This window comes from Scomber scombrus, chromosome 21 (genome assembly GCF_963691925.1).
Source record: "Scomber scombrus chromosome 21, fScoSco1.1, whole genome shotgun sequence".
Classification (NCBI taxonomy): domain Eukaryota; kingdom Metazoa; phylum Chordata; class Actinopteri; order Scombriformes; family Scombridae; genus Scomber; species Scomber scombrus.
The window spans coordinates 20,116,251-20,136,891 of record NC_084990.1 but is presented as its reverse complement, the minus strand read 5'-3'; the positions used below and the strand labels follow the sequence as shown (position 1 = coordinate 20,136,891).

General features: G+C 37.7%; 2 protein-coding genes across 2 annotated transcripts; both read left to right on the top strand.

Moving 5' to 3' along the window:
• The first annotated feature begins 2,761 nt into the window (after positions 1–2,761).
• On the top strand, positions 2,762–11,218 carry LOC134003130 (5-hydroxytryptamine receptor 3A-like). Its single transcript, XM_062442262.1, has 10 exons — positions 2,762–2,798; positions 4,579–4,739; positions 4,821–4,865; positions 4,982–5,091; positions 6,477–6,646; positions 7,273–7,433; positions 7,785–7,995; positions 8,355–8,513; positions 8,625–8,710; positions 9,497–11,218. The coding sequence occupies exons 1-10, from the start codon at positions 2,762–2,764 to the stop codon at positions 9,713–9,715; spliced, it is 1,359 nt and encodes a 452-aa protein (XP_062298246.1). The 3' UTR covers positions 9,716–11,218.
• A 2,781-nt stretch (positions 11,219–13,999) lies between these two features.
• Positions 14,000–20,193, top strand: LOC134003129 (5-hydroxytryptamine receptor 3A-like). The gene is made up of 11 exons (XM_062442261.1): positions 14,000–14,036; positions 15,321–15,481; positions 16,556–16,600; positions 16,753–16,862; positions 16,986–17,155; positions 17,268–17,429; positions 17,759–17,992; positions 18,084–18,263; positions 19,691–19,782; positions 19,884–20,030; positions 20,188–20,193. Exons 1-11 carry the CDS (start codon positions 14,000–14,002, stop codon positions 20,191–20,193), a joined length of 1,344 nt encoding a protein of 447 aa, XP_062298245.1.
• The last annotated feature ends 448 nt before the right edge of the window (positions 20,194–20,641 follow it).

Genomic DNA, 20,641 nt, shown 5'->3' with positions numbered 1-20,641 from the left:
ATCTGCAGAGACCTTGCCCTCCTTTTGTATTTTTTTATTTTCTCATTATTTTGCTGTATTTGTGACGCTTTTAGGCATCATCTTTTGGGCAGTGGGTGTGTAGCCCCCAGCCAATAACTGTGCAGGGTGTGAGGCCGGGACTCATAGTGTCGCCATCAGTTTACATCACTGTCTCCGTCTCTTTCCTCCACTCTGCTCTCTGTCTCTGTGTCTCGGATGTATAAAGAGCTGCAGGACTGTATGTCGTGCCGAGCTGCGCACACACACACACGCACACACACACACACACACACACACACACACACACACATAGAGCAGAGTTGGCCACAGCGGACAGGCTTCCCACAGGTTGGTGGGTGTTTATTGTGGTTTTAAAACAAATTTAAATTAACATTTATATGATTGATGGATTTATTCTCACTCTCACTCTCTGCACACTCTCTCACTCATTCACTCTTATTCATAGCTTGCTTTCTCTCTCTCTCTCTCTCTCTCTCTCTCTCTCTCTCTCTGTCACTCCAATGCTGTGTGTTTACAAGCAGCTACCAACAAATTATCCAATATGATTCTTTTGACATAAAGCAGATCTAGACCATCTTATTTAATTTACAGAGACCCAGCATTCCCCATGTGTAAGCACTTGGCGACAGCAGCAAGAAAAAAACCTCCCTTTAATGAACAGAACCAGACTTTAGGTGGGCGGCCGCCTGCTTTGACCAGCTGGGTAGACAAAGAGGAAGGAGAGAGGGAGACAGAAGAGAGAGAGAGAGATGCACAGTGATAATTATAACAATAACAGGTTGATTGTAGTGCTGGAGCAATAAGTCAAATACTTGAGTGATGGAAAATTAGTTGAGAATTATGTTGGTAATTAATCATTTATAAGCAAACATTAGCTGAGATTTGGATATCTTTGGGCTGTTAATCAAAACAAGCAATTTGAAGACATTTTAAACACCAAACAAGTAACTCAGGGATGTCAAACATATGGCCCATTGTAATTAAAAAGCAATAAATAAATCATCGTAAAACACACTTAATACAATGTCAACAGAAGTATAATAAAACTCATCCAAACCATCGTTGCTCATGTTAACTACAGTATAACCAACTGTGGTTTGGATGAAATAAATCCTTATTAGTCTTTAAATTACATTTGTTTTATGATAATTAAATCACTACTCTTTTGAATGGAGTTTGGTGGGTTTGGCGAGCGGGACATAGGAGGCTGTTTCTGGTCTAAAAAAGTTGCACTTCAGTTAGCTTACATTAACTTTGTTGTGCAATTCAAGACACCATAATTGTTTTAATGTCAACTTAATACTTAATTCATATTCAGTGCTCACACTCATGTCGTCCATCTTTGCATAAACACCAGAACTAAGTGTCCTAGAAATTGGGTCCTGAAAATGCAGCTTCCGGTATTGCAGGAGTCCCTTCCTCCCAGAACCGGTCTACCTGAAGGGCCAAGCGAAGTATGAAACTTACAAAGTATGAAAATTACAGAAAAGTAATTCCAGTTCTTCAATAAAATACAGCGCTATTCTCACTTATTTTCGCCTGTATTCACAGTCAAGAACATCCAATTTCAGATAAGTGACAAACGGACAAATTTGCCTCAGTGGGCTTGGACACATTTTTATCAGTAGGGTTAATCCCAAATTGACCTGGCTGCAAAAATGTTGTGCATATTCTATATACATATACACTACTTATCTATTGTAAACAAGCTTTTTCTCAAGATTTGACACTGAATATTGATGCACTTGTGAAGGCTAAGATTGTCGTAATTTCACTCATTTTTCTTGAGACATCCGGCTGTTCATCTGTTTTGTAAATGTATGGTTTATTATACTCAATTTATAATACATATTGTATATTTGTAGGTTATTATGCAGTGGTTTTACTGGTTCGGCCCACTTAAGATCAAATTGGGCTGTATGAGACCCTTCAGTTAAAATGAGCCTCTGAATTCATAAAACAGAAAAAATAATCAATCAAAAATAATCTTTAGCCGCAGCTCATATCCAGCCCCTGATTGTTCATAAACTCCAGTGTAATTAAAGCAAGTCCATTAAAACAAGAAGCCGGTCTATGAAGTAAAACCACGTGGTTACTGTTCAAAAAGTACTTTTTGCATTAATAATAAATCAGCTTTAATGCTCAGCTTGTGAGACTGGCAGCGGATGAGTGGGCTGAAATGAGAGTCAGTGGGTTTAGATGGGGACAGTGTGTATAATGTCATTACCACGTCGTTTTAAATGATCAAGTTCCACACTAATTGAATTTTACCTTCTAAGTTATCATGTGCTGCTCTGCATGTGTTACAGTAAATGTCTGTTTTGTAACTGTGTGCTCACATGTACAGACTAACACTAACACCCCGCTCTTGCTTTTGTCATGGGTGTCAAATAAGTTGTAAGAAAGCTGTAAATTCATATTATCTCGCCCCCCTTTCAGACAGATGAATCTCCTCCGCCTGCCTTTTCTTTAGTTGTGTTATCTGTTACTCAGACTTTAAACCAATCATCTTCACTCTCACCTGTCTCCCAAAGTCTGATATGTATGTCCCCTTCCTCCCCTTACCCAATTACAGCTTCAATCCATGTTCTCCACTGTGGGAGGGGTTTTCTCATCTCAGGCAGTGAGATCAAATAGAGGGAAACGCTCTGGTCATCCATTCTGCACCAGCCCTCCTCGGCTCAGATCACAGCTTGGGTCTTGGGTGTCACGTCCACACACGAGCACAGGTGCAGTAATGATGCGTGTCGCTGTCGTCGTCCTGCTCTTCCTCACAGGTAAGACTTTAGTGCAGTTTGCATGTTTGAAAGAAGGAAAAGTTTCTTGTTATTTTCTATTTGCAAACATGTGGCTCATTTCTCTCTCAGAGCCTGAGACAGCAAAGTATTAATGATACCTACTATCTGCTGTAATCTTGTTTTTCCATTACATTACTGCTGTTTTTATCTGATTTATGAGCTGTTAGTAGATGTGCAGTGCTCTCACAGTGTTATTTCATATCATACTTTAAGCAGACATTTGAAATCTTGAACCAAAAATGGCAAAATGTCTGCATCTCTCAAAATAACACACAAATAGAGTTAAAGAAAGTCACAGGGACAAATAGTTATATTATAAATGGGAGGGTTTTTTGAAAGGAAAAATTTATTTTTCAAGTTGCCCGAGTGGATTTCTTGAGCATCAATCAATTTACAATGTTTATTAAACAACTTTGTCCTCGAGGGATTTATTGTGAACAAAAATAATGACTTTTGCAAAGGTGGGAGAGGTTAACTGAAGTTAATGGCTGCAAAGAGGTAAATGGATTTAATAGATTTGTTTTTTGTAATTATCCTGAGACTTAATCAGGTTTTGCATACAATAATGACATTCATTTTGTATATATGAAGGAGTTGGATCTAGCATTTCCTTTATAATAACTTCCTGTTCAGCTCTGTAACAGTTTCCTTGCTGAACTGGCATCCTGAGGGAAATTCAATAGCATCATAAAACTCAGTTGGTTTGAGTCTTAACTTTCTTTGATGAACTTAATTATTTTGTTCAATCTATCTCAAAACCATGAATGGAACAAAGATCCAGAGGCTCTCCTCTGATGAAGAATTCATAAAGAAAATAAGCCTGATTAAAAATGTTATAATATTTAAAAAATATACTCTTTGTAGGTGGGAGAAAAATAATGACATTGATAGTGATCGTGAAATTACTCTCATTGCCAGAAGGGGGAGACAAAAAATTCTGCACTGTAGGTTTAATTTGACCACTTAAATCAATAAGATGAGCATGCTAATTAAAGGACCAATATGTAGGATTTAATTCCATCTGGCAGTGAAGTTGGAGATTGCAACAAACTGAGGTGGAAGTTTTATATTTGCAAAATTTTCCTTGAATCGACAAAAACTATTAAAAAACTTCTGCACATATTCATTTGGCTGTTTATCGCCGAAGTAAACCTGGAAGCTAGAAACCTTTTTGGTGTATGCGCCACCCAAGCAGTTCTTAAAGGACTGAATGGGTGTCATTTTTGGTCCGGTATCCGACCCTCATAATACATTCATGACCACTTCCTACATAGATATAAAGAGCTCCGTCTGAGGTGATGCAAACACCACGATTCTTCATTTTATGGGATTATACACTAATGAACACAGACTTATGAATATTATATTCTATTTCTGCCAAGTCTGTTCTGCAAGATGTCACTAAATTCTGCATAGGCATATTTAGAATTTATTAATGCTTTTGTTCTGTGTTTAATCTACGAATACAAGATATATCAAATTAAATGACAACAAACAAAGAAAAGTTTAGATTAGACGAGGGGGAAACTTGTACAACAAAATATATATCAATAGTATAAGTTACATATAGGCTACATATACATATATACCAAAAACATCAGCATCCAGGCATTGTAATCTAAATAACATGATGTAAATTACACTCAATTACACAAACTAAGAGGCTGTATAATGTTAAAACACAACAAGGTGTACCTGTACAACAGGTTTTTTAATTGAAGTCTTAAGAAAACGTCTCTCTGAACATTCTTTATTGTAGATGGGGCGCTCTGTAAAAAAGTGTGCAGCTACCAGGACGTTGTGGACTACCTGAACCTGACCAGAGATAACAGTGTGTATAAACTGACCCGGCCCGTTCTTGATTACACACACCCCACCACAGTGGAGCTGGACATCCTCCTCTACGCCATCTTGGCCGTGGTGGGTTTCTGGTGCTGTGTTTGAACAACATTCATCTTTCATGCAGGTGATCGGCTCTGACGTGCGTATGTTTTTTCACAGATTGAGAAAACGCAGACATTCATTCCTTTCATCTGGGCAACAATGGTGAATATTAATTGCTTTGGCCTTTCATCATCTGAATGTCTTTGGATGTCTGTGGACGTGTTTTCACCTGTGACTCCTCTATCCATTGTCTCTCTTGGTTTCCCCTCGCCCTGCAGATGTGGAACAATGAGCGCATCTCGTGGGACCCCGCTCAGTTTTGTGGAATCACTAAGATTTCGGTTCCTCGTGACATGCTCTGGAAACCAGACCTCTTCATCTATGAGATGTGAGCCACAGACACACACTCACCTCAAGCGTAGTCTAACCCAAATTACACTTATTCACTGTCTTATATTTTTCTATTAAATGTGAATCTAAAGCCAGCAGCAGGTTGTCAACAGGGGGAAACAAGGTAACATAAACCGTCCTACCAGCACCTCTAAAGCTCTAAAGTTTGTTAATTCATGAATGTAAAATGACAAAGTTGCAGTTTTGCTGCTTTATGGGAGGTCACTCGACACTTTTGATGATACTTTTGCATGACATTAATGGTGCATTTTCAACAAAAAAAGTGTTGCTCAACACTTTCCTTTCATGTCTCTCACCTTGAGAATTTTGCAATGTCGTGGACACCGTCATATTTTGTTGTGCAATGCGATTGGGTAGCGTTATTACGATAGAGGATTAGGGCCACTGTGGAAAAAAAAGTGAGTTCTGATTTTTTGTCAGAATTAAAAAAGTCAGAATTCTGACTTTAAATTCAGAATTCTGAGTTTAAAGTCAGAATTCTGAGAAAAAAGTCAGAATTCTGAGATTAAAGTCAGAATTCTGAGTTTAAACTCAGAATTCTAAGAAAAAAGTCAGAACCCACCAAAGTGGCCCTAATCCTCTTCCGTACGTTATTAACGTCTCCATGGAGATTGTAGTTTCCACTGCTCCTCCTTATTTGATATTTAGGTGTTTAACTTTAGGTAACTCTACATGTCTTTGTTTAATTATTCCCAGTGGAGGATAGCTTCTGGTTACCATGGAGATGAATAAAAAAAAACGTCAAATTACTTTTTAATTTCTGTTGAGTGGCCTACCATAAATCAGCCTTTACAGGGTGTTGTGTGCTAGCTGCTTATTTAGCGTTTATAAATAGTATAAACACAAATTAATTTTTTATAACATACTATAATGTAGTTGTTGATATTAGCCATCCATAACCAAGTGCTGGTATATTTAATATAAGATAATAAAACATGTGTTCATGAGATTATAATTGTTAGTCAATACTGTATACTAATACATACTTAAAAATGTCCTTATATGTGCTAACAGCTACATTATAGCTACATAACCTGCTAATACAGCATTTATTAAATGGTTATATACTGCTGGTTTTGAATTGGGATGTTGAACATTTATTCATCTAATAGGCTCATATTTGCTGAGCCCACACACCCCGTGTTTGTTTGGAAGGTAAATGATTCACCACATGGTCGGTTTTGTTAAAGTGAACCCAACTGTTCTTGCACTATTATTAGACTAATAATACACAAACATTATCCTGCTGTGGTGTCCGGAGGAGCTCCATTCAGTGAGTGATTAATGTGAAACACGGCGTCGTTTAAACAATCTTTACAAACTGGCCATGAATAGAGTGTGTGCCTGTGTTTGTTGTCCCAGGATACAGAAGGACGACTCCCCTCAGAATCCCTACATGATCGTGTCCTACGATGGGACGGTCATCTCAGAAGAGGACATGAAGGTGGTCAGCACCTGTAAGATGGATGTCCACAAGTTCCCCTTCGACACACAGAAATGCAACATCTCGGTTGGCTCTGCTGTTCATTCTGGTGAGGCTGTGAGCGTGTGTTGTCTCCAGTGTTGGGGAGTAACTAGTTACATGTAACGGTGTTACGTAATTTAATTACAAAATAATCCATTACAGTTACTGAGAAAAATGCGTAGTTAAATTACAGTGACTTAAGAAAATGTTGATGATTACAAAGGAGGTTGCTCAGGTGGTTTTTTCCTCATTTTTAAATATTATATAACATATATAATATGTAATAATAAGTTACATTACTTTTGATTAAGTAATTGAAATAATTACATTACTTATTACATTTTAAATAGGGTAACTAGTAATTTGTAATCTATTACATTTCCAAAATAACAAGAGCAGAAGGTCAGTCAGTGAGCGACTGGTGAAGCCTCAGTGCTCTACTCATCGACTCGGAAGGTTTCAGATGTTTTAATGAACACTTTAGATGTGGCTTAGATTAATAGCAGCTTTCAGCAGTCTATCATGTCCTAATGGCTTATTTGGGGTTATTTATTTGTTGCGTACTATAAACACAATGTTTATATTATTTGCTGTCTGTAGACTTGGTGGCAAATGAGTTTCACTGCTGGGAATTAAAAGCTGAAGATCAGTGTTGTAAACATGTTCGTATACCTCCCTCTCTTCTCTCAACAGTTGATGAACTTCGCATCTACCCTTCTTCCAACTCATCTCGGGCCACGCAGTTCTCCAGGGAGGTGATGAAGACTCAAGGAGAGTGGGAGTTCCTCCATCTGTCCGTCGCCAGCTACAATTTCACCTTCGACAGCAAACAGTGGGAACAGCTCATATACACAGTACGCTGAACAGACAGCAACATATCAGAGTAAAAACCAGAATAAACGAGAGGAGAAACATAGTAAATGCAAATGCTTCCACACAGGGAACGAAGGTGCAGTGATTGGTTTGATGAGAAGGAACATTTTATGAATCAGACGAATAAGAGATTTGGGAGCAATGTGTCACAGAGCAGTGTGCACACTTTTTTGAGCATTATTAACTTGGGCACACAGTGAGCAAAACATTCTGTAACTTCAAACAGTATTGTCAGTTTCATGAATTAATCACAATGAATCAATTAATTTACGTGTTTGCCTTCATTTTTGTTTGTCATTTGGTCACCTGACCATGAGATCCTGTCCTCCTAGTTCACCATGAAGAGGAGACCCCTCCTCCATGTCATCAACTTCCTGTTGCCCATCCTGTTCTTCCTGTGTCTGGACTTGGCCTCCTACTTCATCTCCGACCATCGAGGAGAGAAGCTGGGCTTCAAAGTCACTGTACTGCTGGCCATCTCCGTGCTGCTGCTCATCCTAAACGACATCCTGCCCTCCATGTCCAACAAGACCCCGCTCATAGGTATAAAAACCTGAACCTTAAGAAACTCCAGCTTAAAGGGTCAATTCATCCAAATTACAAAGAAAAATTTTAATCATGTATCTTTAGTGTTTTGCAGACATCAACAATTCTCACTGAGACTATTTCTTCAGTAGAAAGTAGCTGTTTGTTGCTGTTTGCTGTCCAAATGTAATTTTTCTAACACTTTAAACACCACAAATGAAATGCTTTTCATTTCTATTGTATTGAGATTCAAACCAAATTATTCTCCATGACTAGGTATTATCATTTGGCTGGACTGAGTCTTTAACCGGATTGTGATGATCAGAAGCATAAACTACCAATACAACAAGTAGTTACTGACTGTTTCTTTCTCTCAGCAACCTACTGCATTGTGATTTTTGCTCTGATGCTGCTCAGTCTGCTGGAGACAATCTTCGTAACGTATCTTATGGAGAAAGACTCCCAGTCGAAGCTCAGGATTGGGGACGACTGGGAGGACAAACAGGAAAAAGTCAAAATTGATAACTCTAACACAGGTAAGACCCAGATCAAAGACAAGAGCAGTGATCACAGAGTTTTCACAGTATCGTATAAATGATACGATACTGTGAAAAAACACAAATGATAAATGATCTTTGTGTTTTTAGAGGATAAAAGACCGACTGGCTGTTCCTGCATCTGCAAAGTGCCCGACGGTGAGAAACAACATGAACTGCTGCCTGTGGCTGAAGAGGTACACAATCATAGATACAGATTACAGTATTACTAGGGTTAGGGTGATTTCTTGTATGCGTGTTCTGATGCAGGATCTTTACATGCTAAATGTTATCGTCTTTAACTGGGACGCTCCACAGATTTTACACATAAAGGGTCAGTTTATCCGTTATAAGGGAGAAACTACTTAGCTTGTGAAAACGTATCTGCCCAGATATCGAGAGGGCAACGTTCCTCGTAGCTAGTCCAAGTCAGACCTTAGTCTCATTTCCATGAAGGAACTTCTGGGTAAAATTCAGGGGCGGGAACTTTACAAGGTCCTCTTAGCCGTTGTGGCTCTGTTGCAGAGTAGGACCATGATAGGACTAAGGGTTTGTATGCAATATCATGTTACTGTTATGGCCCTCGTTTCCCTGTAATGCTGCTTTCTCGACCATTAAACCATTGGAGACTGTCAAAGAATTAGAAAATTATATACGGGTTTAGTGGCTCATTAAGTCCATTGTTCACAGTATACTACAGTATATAATCGATATTTAGACTGTAGATTCATTGCAAACATGATTACGTAACTGTATGATAGCAACATAAGCAGAGGGTTTTGCGGCCTGTATGGCTCGGAGGCTTCAGTCAACATTGTCGTAATAACTCAATTCAACAAATTCAGATGCCAGATTTGGACCTGTTAAGCAGCAGTGACTAAAGATGTCTATATCCATGCACAAAACATTGCTTACAATACATGATCAGTCTCTGCGGGAGAATAAACTGATTTACGTGCCTCTGTGCCTCGGTGTGTGTGCAGGTGGACAGCATCATGCAGACAGGTGAGTCTCATGTGTTACTGCTGATCCTGGAGGAGCTGAAGGAGCTGCAGAAAACTGCGAATCTGCACGTCAGCTGCAGAGAGGAGGCAAGGAGGTCTTACCACTGGGCCACAAGAATCAACAGAGCTTTCTTTATTTTCTACTTGGTCGTCGTCTCAACTTTTCTATCCCTCATCTTCATGGAGTGGAACAGTTAAATTTATACCCTCTCTGGAGTCCAGGTTCATTTTCGGTTAATTTTTCCCACTTTCCATGCATTGATTTTCCTCTTTGTTTCTTAAACTTCCCTTCCCCCACAAGCATAGTGTCTTTTATTTTCTTCAACACAAGCTCAGATATATGTCTAACTACCAGGAACCTATATTACAAGAAAAATGGCACAAGCTCCTTTAGAAAGGTACAAATATTTACTGATAGTCACTAAAATATTCTTCTTCTTCTTCTTCTTCTTCTTTTTCTTCTTCTTCTTCTTCTTCTTCTTCTTCTTCTTCTTCTTCTTCTTCTTCTTCTTCTTCTTCTTCTTCTTCTTCTTCTTCTTCTTCTTCTTCTTCTTCTTCTTCTTATTATTATTATTATTACAGGACAGTTTAAGGTTGTAAAAATATTGTTTCACTAAAAAAAAAAAGGAATAATTATAGTCTATTAGATGTTAAGTGATTTTATACCATCTAGTTTTTGTGCCTTTTTCAGTTAAAGTGTGCATGCCACTGTAAATCATTAAAGATATTAACAGTTTAAATGTCTTTAAAAAATGATCATGACATGAAATACTCCTTTTTTTAGATTAGACTTTGTCTCTTCATGTTATACAAATAAAATGATGTTACTATAAACACGACATTCACCAATGAATAGACAAACTCCAGAGGGTTAATAGCTTGTAATACATTGTTTTCTGTATTGTAGACTGTGTCAAAGTATGTTTTGTTAATGTATTTGAGGCTTCTACGACTGTAAAATGTTCAAGTGTCATGTTGTACTTTTAAAACACTGATTCTGTCTTTTCGGTGTTTATGTGAGATAATTCACACTTCAAAGTTGTCCACAGTTGAAAGTGATGCTTCACCTGATCTGACCCTGTAGACATGTGTTATTGCTGTGGCCGGTTTAATGTGTTGCTGGATTTCCATCCGGAACGACCGGCCCCGAGGAAATCAGGTTGGCGTCTTAATTACAGGATGTCATTCATTTTGGGAAGAGTGCAGAACAACTAGTACTGCAGAGGCCAGTTTAATGCCATGCTGGCTTTACATCTGGAAATCAGGTTGATTTCTTAAAATATACTTTTATTGAGGAGCCTTTCATGAATTTACTTTTTGATTATCTTCTAAAATGTCCTCTTTGAAAATCTGTTTTTAAAATGTAATTATTTTATGATTTGCTTGTTTTAATTTGAAGCACTTTGTAATGCTTGAATGGTTATTATTATTATGATTATTTATAAAATGTTTAATGAATGATCCTTACTCTTTCCTAGCCATAGATACAAGGATAGATGCAGATAGAATATATATATTATATATATACGTTTTTAGAAAAAGTAATGGTAATGGTCATAATCTAACATAAATACATGAATAAGAGAGAGAATAAAATGTGTAAATGAGTAAATGCAATCATCAAACCTAGGTTAATCCAAAAAAGAAAGAAGAAGAAGAAAATGAAAGTGAAATGTTTAGACTTTTGATCCATTAAAGATTCATCAATTATGTATGTAAATGCCAAAAAAAAGGTTGATGTAATAAAAATAGATAAAGGTGCAACTGTGTCTGGTGGTTTATGACGTAGGAGATTCATATTTGCCTTGATATGCACCTCGATTTGGTCACGAGCACTTCCTAAAATCTCATTTGCAGTTTGTCAAAAACAGATAACCACCGGATAATGTAACAATCGATCACTAAAGATTAAAGGATACATTTTATTGCTTCCACTTCTAATCCTTCACGTTGAGAACATTGATAATGTGTGTGTGTACTTTTAGAAACACAGGCTCACTGATGTCATATTTTCTACACTGTAATCGTTCACATTATCTCTCCAACCCCTCTAACAAACAGATCTGTCTCTCCTGTCCTGTTTCAGTCTTCTTTCACCTCACAGCTCATCTGTCTCTCAGACCTTAAACCAATCACGTCCATCCTCACCAGCCTGATATCCTCACAGTGTGGATAAGACGTTATTGCTGTGGACAATCTCTCAATACACAAGCGGACACTCAGGCTGCTACAGCGCCTATAAAAAGGAGACGCAATTAGCTTATTAGATTTTTTTATGATCAACAAAAAAAAAGACCTTTTTTATGCTTTTTTGTTGTTCATCATAAAAAAAGCAGCCTGAGTGTCCTCTTGTTTATTGATCCTCCATGATCAGTATCACACCTGATTGAATGAGGACAATCAGCCATCAGCTTATATAGCTGGAGTCATTATTTCGATAACGCAAAGCACCGTAGCTTTTTGAATGAGCTACAAAACAAACAGTCACCTAGGAAAATATTAGTTAGCAGGCTGCAGCACATTAAATGGCATGTAAGTGTGCCTAAAAATGTCACTTTGGCTCCGTAAGATGTTTGTTTGGTCGTTGCTCAATATCCCAAAATCCCAAAGTGAGAATCCCTGCTGGCTACAGACTGTCCATGACTTGAAGCTACAGCAGTTGACCCTGTCACTGGTAGCCTGCCAGTTATCGTCAATCAAATAAACCTCCTACGCCTCCCTGGCTGGCTGAGAAAAACAAGAGCACTTCTGACATTTCCTCGAAGAATTTCTGGATGCTAACAATACAAAACAATCAGTCAAACATTAAAAATCATGTAACTATTTTTGACTGCAAAGGGAGGGATGATTAAATGTAATTTAATTTGGACTTTAATGTAGCGCTGAGCTTCATTTCAGTGTCCTCTGACAGTGTCTTTGTGTCTCCACAAGGAGGGGTACTCTGCTTTTTTTTTTTTTTTTTTTAAACATCCAGAGTCAGCTTCAAATGTTTATGCTCTTTCTAATGTCATTGGGTTCACTGTCATGGCGGCTCCAAAATATATAAAGAAAGAAAAATGTTGCTTAGTTTGGATCTAACTACTCTTACATCATAACATTTTTATATATGCAAATGTACAAATGTACCTGTGTTTATATAAAAATTTAAAAAAGTCAGTATTCAAACGTTGCGTCAAATGTTGTATTCTTCATATTTTATAAAATGTTCTCTTGGATCATAAAATAGTAATTGTAAATGTCTTTTAATAAAACAGAATGATTAATCAAACATGTATTAATAACAGATTAATAATTTATGAATATGAATTGGTGTAGAGACTAATCATGAGTCAGAATATGAACAATATGTTAGGGTTAAAAGTAAGTAAGGTTAAGTAAGGGTTAAAATGTGAGTATTTTGGGTTGTTTGAATGTGAATTCATGTGTCAAACGTGACCTTTCCAGAGGAGGAAAAACATGAAGAGATTAGGATTGTTTAATGAAAGGAGAACCAGCACACAAAATTAGAGCTCCCTTTAATTTTGTTTTCAATGTTTCCACCAAATAAATATCGCCCACTCGCCCAGAGGAAGGAAATGACCAAGGACATCATAAGCATCTAGTTACATTCATTTGTGAAACACAACAAAACCATTGATATGAAAACACATACAATTAGAATCAGTATCTTACGAGTCATAAATGATTCAATGAAAATCGAAATAAAAAACACTAATTTATGTCCCTAAAGTCTGTAATGATGGGTGCCATGTCATTAAAACATAGTGTGTAAAATATTAAATTAATATGAAGAGGAATATCATATGCCAGGTGTACATATAGATCATAGAGGAAAGAATGTTGTTTAAATACTACATTTACTTACCACAAAAAGAATCAGTTATCCTTTGCAGCAGAAGGATAATGCACACTAACGCAACCGAAATGATATATTATTAATATATGTGATAAGCTGTAATTTCAGTGTTATATGCTGTTACTGACTCTGTTTGTCTGTGTTTTTTCGCCTGAATGTGTGCAAAAATGTGGATTAACTGTATTTACTTTTCCTGTTAACCAGTCATTACAGCCCATTCATATTTTCGATTCCACCGGGGGGCTAACTCACCACTTCTTCTTCCACCGAAAGACCACAGAGTGATGCTGTGATGACCACTGTGGGAGTGACCACTATCATCAGATGGCTATTAGACTGATACCATAAAAACACACACACACACACACACACACACACACACACACACACACACACACACACACACACACACACACACACACACACACACACACACACACACACACACACACACACACACACACACAAACAAAGGGTCTGTAATTCACTTTGCCCACTCCCCTTTCAGTATGAGGCTGTGATATTATTGCCACTGCAGATTTGGGGACATTTCCAGACAACACTCAGAGGACATGGATATACATTAGCTGTACTCACCTTTCACAGACATCGCTGTTGCACTCATGATGCTTGCTGGTCTCTTTTCGCTTCTCCTCTTCACAGGTAAGCCGGGACAACGTTCAGCATGATGCATGCAGGTGTTCCCCACTAAGAAAACTACTGCAGCTTGGATAAAGAGTTCACTTTTTCCTGAGCATTTCTATTTGGCTTGCTATTTTAATCAACCTGCATTGTCTTGGTGGCTAAGAAAGTGGAAACTCGGTTGATTTTAAGAGTTGCTCTGCTATATTTTTTGTCATTTGCATGTGTCTACTTGGTGTTTATAACGATAGAAATAACCAGTGTGAGCCAGCAGTCATCACAAGACGTTCAGAGTGAAGTGAAGAGCTTCCTGTTGATAATTTTGAATTGCAGGACTTCCAGAGTGATGCAAAGTATTACCTATTATAGCAACAATAAAAAGGATTGGATTGACAAAATATAGGGCCTTAAGTGGACCATAATTAGCAACTTAATTATGTTAACAAAATGTCAAAACATTAACATAATTAGTTTAGAGAAAATTGATTTCAAAAATATGGCTAACATAATTCAGATATATTTAAAACGGTCAGCCATATTTAGACTCGAATGACTGGACAAAAGCTTGGGACCAAAGCCAAGAAAACTAGATTGCGCCCAAGAGAGTACAGAAGCCTCAAATTGCGTTTCTTTTATGAACAGAGGTGCGCACGTAAAGAGAGATCTCCACAATCACAAACCAACTTTCATATTTTTTGCTTCTTTTACTTAGTATTACACATTAGGAATATAATCTTCTGAAATGTCCATCAAAATTAGGCTAGAGCTATTATATGACTCAGAAAAGTCTGACATGTTAGATTAATGTCTGAATCTCTAAAATAATGTTCAGGTGACGAATTTTGAAGAAACATCAGTATCGATGTTCTGTTTGTTGCCCACAGCTAGCTGCAGCATCACTCAGCAGCAGTGGCAAATGTAGGAATATTTCCCAATTTACACACATGCAAATGACACAGCTGCACCATTTGCTTGGTGGCGCAGTTTGTGGTGCTTTTCACCCTTTTTCAGGTGCTTTGTGAATGACATGCTTGACATCTTGACAATGAAATCTTTTTCACTGATTTGCACATGTTTAGCTGCCAAATCCACAAAAGCTGCGCAATCCTTTTATGGATTTGGCACTTAATCTTTTAGTAGACTGATGAGATAATAGCCCCCACATATCTGCCAACGCCCTTTTCATAATGGCCTTTTAGTGACCACAGACACAGGATATGACTGCAGTTAAGAGCATGGACATATTTTTTCGTTTAAAGTGTATTTTTTTATTGTAGATAATGTGTCTTCATGTGTCTGCTGTAGATGGAGTGTATTCTGAGCGTAACTGCAGTTATCAGGATGTTTTAACACACCTGAACCTCACCCAAAACAATGAGCTGTACTCGATGACTCGGCCTGTTAAAAACTACAAACAGCCCACTCGAGTATCCCTTGAAGTAGCGCTGTATGCCATTCTGGATGTGGTAAGTGGTTCAAGTTTTAAAATATTTGTTTAATATTTGTATTTATTCTCTGAAATGATAACGATCATATAATTGGACGGTCTGTATTTATGTTTTCTTTAATTGGTTGCCAAATTCCTGCAGCCAGACTGATCCTGCACACTTTGATGGCATTTCATCTACAAGGGCAAACAGCAGAAAATACAAAAAACAGAAAGAAAAAAGTTAGGTAGATCTTACTGTAATGCCTTAATTTAATGATTTAAATCAGCCTTTAGGCTCATTACTTTATAATGAGGTATCAAAGTCTGTATATGCACTCTTGCTCCTATGAAATGTTTGTTTAAAGTAATAGTTTGGCTCACTGTCAGCTAGTGATGGACATGGGCTGTTTTGACTGAGCCACATCATTTGACTTCCAGCAAGAAAGAGGCGGCTCTTTCGGCTCCCAAGCGGCTCATCATTAATAAACATCTGGTTTTTATAATTCAGCCTAATTCAAAAAATGTTTCACCTATGATTGGCGTGTGTGCATGTATGTCACATAAGTTATTCAGACTTAATAATTTCCAGATTACCATTATTTTACATTGTTTAGTATAAAAATATTAACACTATTACAAGTGTATTAAACAACTTATTTAAATTAAATGTTCTAAATTTTTTTTTTAAACGGTCCAAAACAAAGACCATTCCAACACTTGTTCATATATATCATTTTAACATGAACTAAAGTGAGGCAAAGAGAGAGGATTTCTCTTCGTCTTCGTTGCTTTCAGCCATTCTAATTCTAATTGCAGCAGATATTAGATCCGCCCTGTGGCCTAAATTAAATTATGCATGTGTGCCTTTTTCTGTTTTTAAGCAAGGTGAAGTGTTACAATTAAAAAGTCACCTTCACCAAGTCACCCTCGTCAGGCATTTTTAACCAATTAAATGCCTGATGATGACTGATGTGTTGCTCGTAGTATGACTGATGCTTATAACAGAGTTAGTAATGCTAGTGCAGTTTGCAATGTGATGAATAATTTCAAATAGTGGGCTGTCTTTGTTACGTCACACATATTTCTTTTCTTTTTTCTTTTTTTTTTACAGGTTGAGAAAGAGCAGAAATTCATCCCCTATGTCTGGACTGTAATGGTGAGTTCTGTCTGTGGGTGATGAAAACTGAACTTACTGATAAATCTTCCTTCTCACATTGTTGGGAAACTCAAATTTCTTTCTTTTAAATTGCATCTTTGAATGTTTGTCTTGACTGGTTACTATTTTTTGCCCTTTGTTTTCTCCTGTAGAGGTGGCACAATGAATACATTTCCTGGGATCCAAAGGAGTTTTGTGGAATTGATAATGTCTCTCTTCCTACTAACATTTTGTGGCAGCCAGATCTCACTATTGAAGAGATGTAAGTGATTGAGTGGATCAGGTATTAGCGCTCGAGTTATATTCATTAACTTAGTTTCCAGGACTTTTTTTTAATATCTTGAAGCATCTGTCTGTTCACATGTCTCTCTGTGTTCTCATACAGGACGGAGAAGGACAAAGCCCCTCCAAGTCCTTTTCTCAGCATAAATGACAAGGGTTATGTTGAAGTTCAGAACGACCAGGTGTTGGTCAGCACCTGCAGGATGCACATTTATAACTTCCCCTTCGACATTCAGAGTTGCAACCTCTCTTTCAAGTCTGTCATACACACTGGTGAGGGTGTGACACGTTGTTTACTGTTGACTACAACTAATCTGTCCAGCTATCACTCCTCCCTTGTTTCCTTATCTAATCAACCTCACAATGATTTTATCTCCCACCACAGTTAGGGACATTCGGCTCCATCCGAGCGACAACTCGTCAGAGGCCACAGAGTGGTCTCGTGAGGTGATGCGGACTCAGTACGAATGGCTGTTCATCAACATGACAGTCACCAACCACAATGCCAGCGATTTACTTGGCCAAGACATGATCGTTTACACTGTACGTATAAATACAGATTATTCAGACACTGTATCACCAATCACTTTAATTGAAGTAGTTGTATTTCAAATCATCTGACTTCAGTTGATAGTTACATTTTTCCAAAAAAACATTTTTTAACTTCATGAGATACACTTAAAAACATTGCTAATCTTTCTTTCTTTCCCTATTTTTTTCTTTTTCTCCCATCCTGTCTTGTCTATCAACCTTTCCTTGAGTGCATTAGTGATTTTGAATGTACTTTTTCACTGCAGGACACTATTTAAACATAATAACTTGATTGCTTTAAGCACAGATTGGTCATAACCTTGTTGTTGTTACCTGGGTGCTCAGTTGCTTCTCTTATCATTTCACAGATCACAATGAAGAGGCGACCACTCCTCTACATCATTAACTTCTTGCTGCCCGTTCTGTTCTTCTTGTGTCTTGACTTGTCCTCCTTCCTGATCTCAGACAATGGGGGTGAGAAACTGAGCTTCAAGGTGACTGTGCTGCTCGCTGTCACTGTGTTGCAGCTTATTCTCAATGAAATTCTGCCTGCCTCATCAAACAGGATCCCACTTATAGGTAAACAAGCTCAATCTTGTCTTGAACAGCACATACTCACCCAACGAGTAGTTTATTTGTCTGCATTAATGATTCTGCCGGCTCCTTTCAGCGGCCTACTGCATTGGGATTTTTGCTCTGATGTTGCTCAGCCTCGTGGAGACAATTTTTGTGATGTATCTGATGGAGAAAGACCAAGCATCTCAAGATAAGAAAGCAGACAGAGACCAATGCCTGAGTGAGGACTGTGGGGAAAAACAGGGCAAGGTCCACTTCAACAACTTTAAACGAGGTGAGACTAGGAACCAGTTGCACCAGCTGTTTATTGTAAATTCAAACTTCGTTTAACACAAATTTAACCTACTTAATCTAAACTGGATGAGCACACACACTTGTTTTTAAGTAGAAGTTGGTTGTTGCTAAATATTTCCATCTAGTTGCTACCAGAGGGCTGTTGCACCAATCCTAGATAGCGGATTAACCCGGGATTTTCCGGTTATCCTGGTTGAATTTAGCCGCGACTCGGTTGCATGAAAGCAGAGGCACATAATTTACCATGGAGCCACGCTTTTTTAAAGTTATCCTGGATTTCCTCATTCTGCGTTTGTGCAACAGTCCTCAGGTGTTACGGGAGTTAGCTTGATTGTACGACACGTGTAGTTTGAAACATGGCCTGGCCGGGGCATTTGGGACTGCAGCCTCGAGTAATTCTCCACTTTGAGTGGTTTGTTACAAAAGAAGACGGCAGTGTTGTAATTTTGTCTCTGGCTCAGTGACAAATAAGGGTTGGCAAAATGAGCAATTCAAAAATATCTTTAAAACTAGTTTTAAAAGCAGCATCAGGTTTGTTAAAATGTACATTTAGTATTTTTGTTGGTTTTATATCATTTGAATTTACATTTGCACCATTTTTTAAGACCAAAAGTAACCGACTGAATGCTCCTGAAAATGTCAAATTGTGTAACCACAAACACCTACAGTATACTTAAATATTGAAATGGTTCCTGATTTACATGATTCCCCGGATTAAATTTTGAAATTAAGAACAATTGTATTCCATTACCATTATTTAATATAAAAGTTATAATGTAAGATCATGCCAAACTAGTTGATATGGTGTTTTATTGAGAATTTACTGTTTTTAAGCAAGTTGAATTATTTGGTACAAAGTTTTTATGGTTACACCACTTAGACATTTTTGCCATAATTTTCTAATATATTCTCTCAAACTGGATTAAAAGCAGAAATGTTATCCTGGGTCCACAAAAAAGAATATGTGTAAGTTATTCATAAGTTTATTTTCAAATTTGAACCCTTTTAAATTTGACTACACCACTTGGACACAAAAAAACGTCATTGACCCATCTTCAGTGAAGCGAACTGAGGCAAAACCAATTTGAGAGGGCTTACAGGAAAATACATGGAGAGACTTGTGTTTTATTAGCTGGCTCTGACTCAATTCTTCAATTGATGGAGTTATTTTGCTAAACGTTAGCTCACACAGTCAGTGAGTTTGGGGAAAAATGGCCAAATAAATATCTTTTACTGGTAAAGGATTTGAAGCTCAACCAGTGGTTCCAAACCCATTGGATGTGGTCACTGCAGTCCATATGCAAGCTTGGTCAATTAGCCTCCGTACAAACTTGCTTATTGTATTATTTTAATGTGGTTAAAAAAAATATATATATAAAAAAAACATCTCTGTGTAAATGTTTTCAGATGTGCGCAAATGGGCTAAATGTACGTCTGTCTATGATGTGTCTGCCGGTGAAGCTCCATGTGAACGGCTGCCTGTGGCCAATGAGGTTAGAGTTGGGTTAAACTTTAATTCTCATGAAACAAAATGCTCAATGTCAAATGTAACAGCTGACAGTGTTATCTAATTCATGAATGTGTTAACTACTATTTTCAGGGTGACAGCAGCAAACAAACAGAGGAGTATCACAACTTGGAGAAGCTCTCAGATGAGCTGAGGGAGATGGAGAAAACACTGATTCTGCTCCTCAACAGCCGAAAGGAAAATGGCGAATGTGGCTACTGGACCAGAGTGGCTAAAAGAGTCAACAAAATTTTCTTTATTTTCTATGTAACGATGGTCAGTGTGTTTTTAAGTATTTTATTTACAAGCTGGAGCAATCCTTAGAGATGGTTATGAAAGCATATGACTGAGTCACTTGATATGAATAGTTAAACCCTCTGCTAATTATCTCTGCCAGGCATAAGCATGGAGAGGGTCATGTTTTTGATTGTGTGCGTGCATGTGTCCGTGTGTGTGTGTGTTTGTGTCCGCAGCTAATCTCGCATACTTTTGGACCTATTACATCTCATTACTCTAATATTTCTTGTGCACATTTATGACTGCGTGCTCAAAGACCTGGTTACAATGATTTACAATGTTTGAAAAACCTATTCTATAAGGTCATTCTTTCTGCACCTAAGCTTAGAGTTTCGTCTTTTCAACAGTCCTCGCCATTTTACAATATGAATTACAACATAGCAAAAGGCATTTCTGGTAATTTGTTAAGTCAAAAACGAGGGTTACCTAGTCTGATGAAGGCCACTTTTTGGGTCTTTTTGTTGCTCATACATAGAAAAGTTTGGTCTCATCTTGAACCAAAGTATCTCTGTGTAAATGCTTTATATTAATATGTTATGATCTACTAAAGTTAG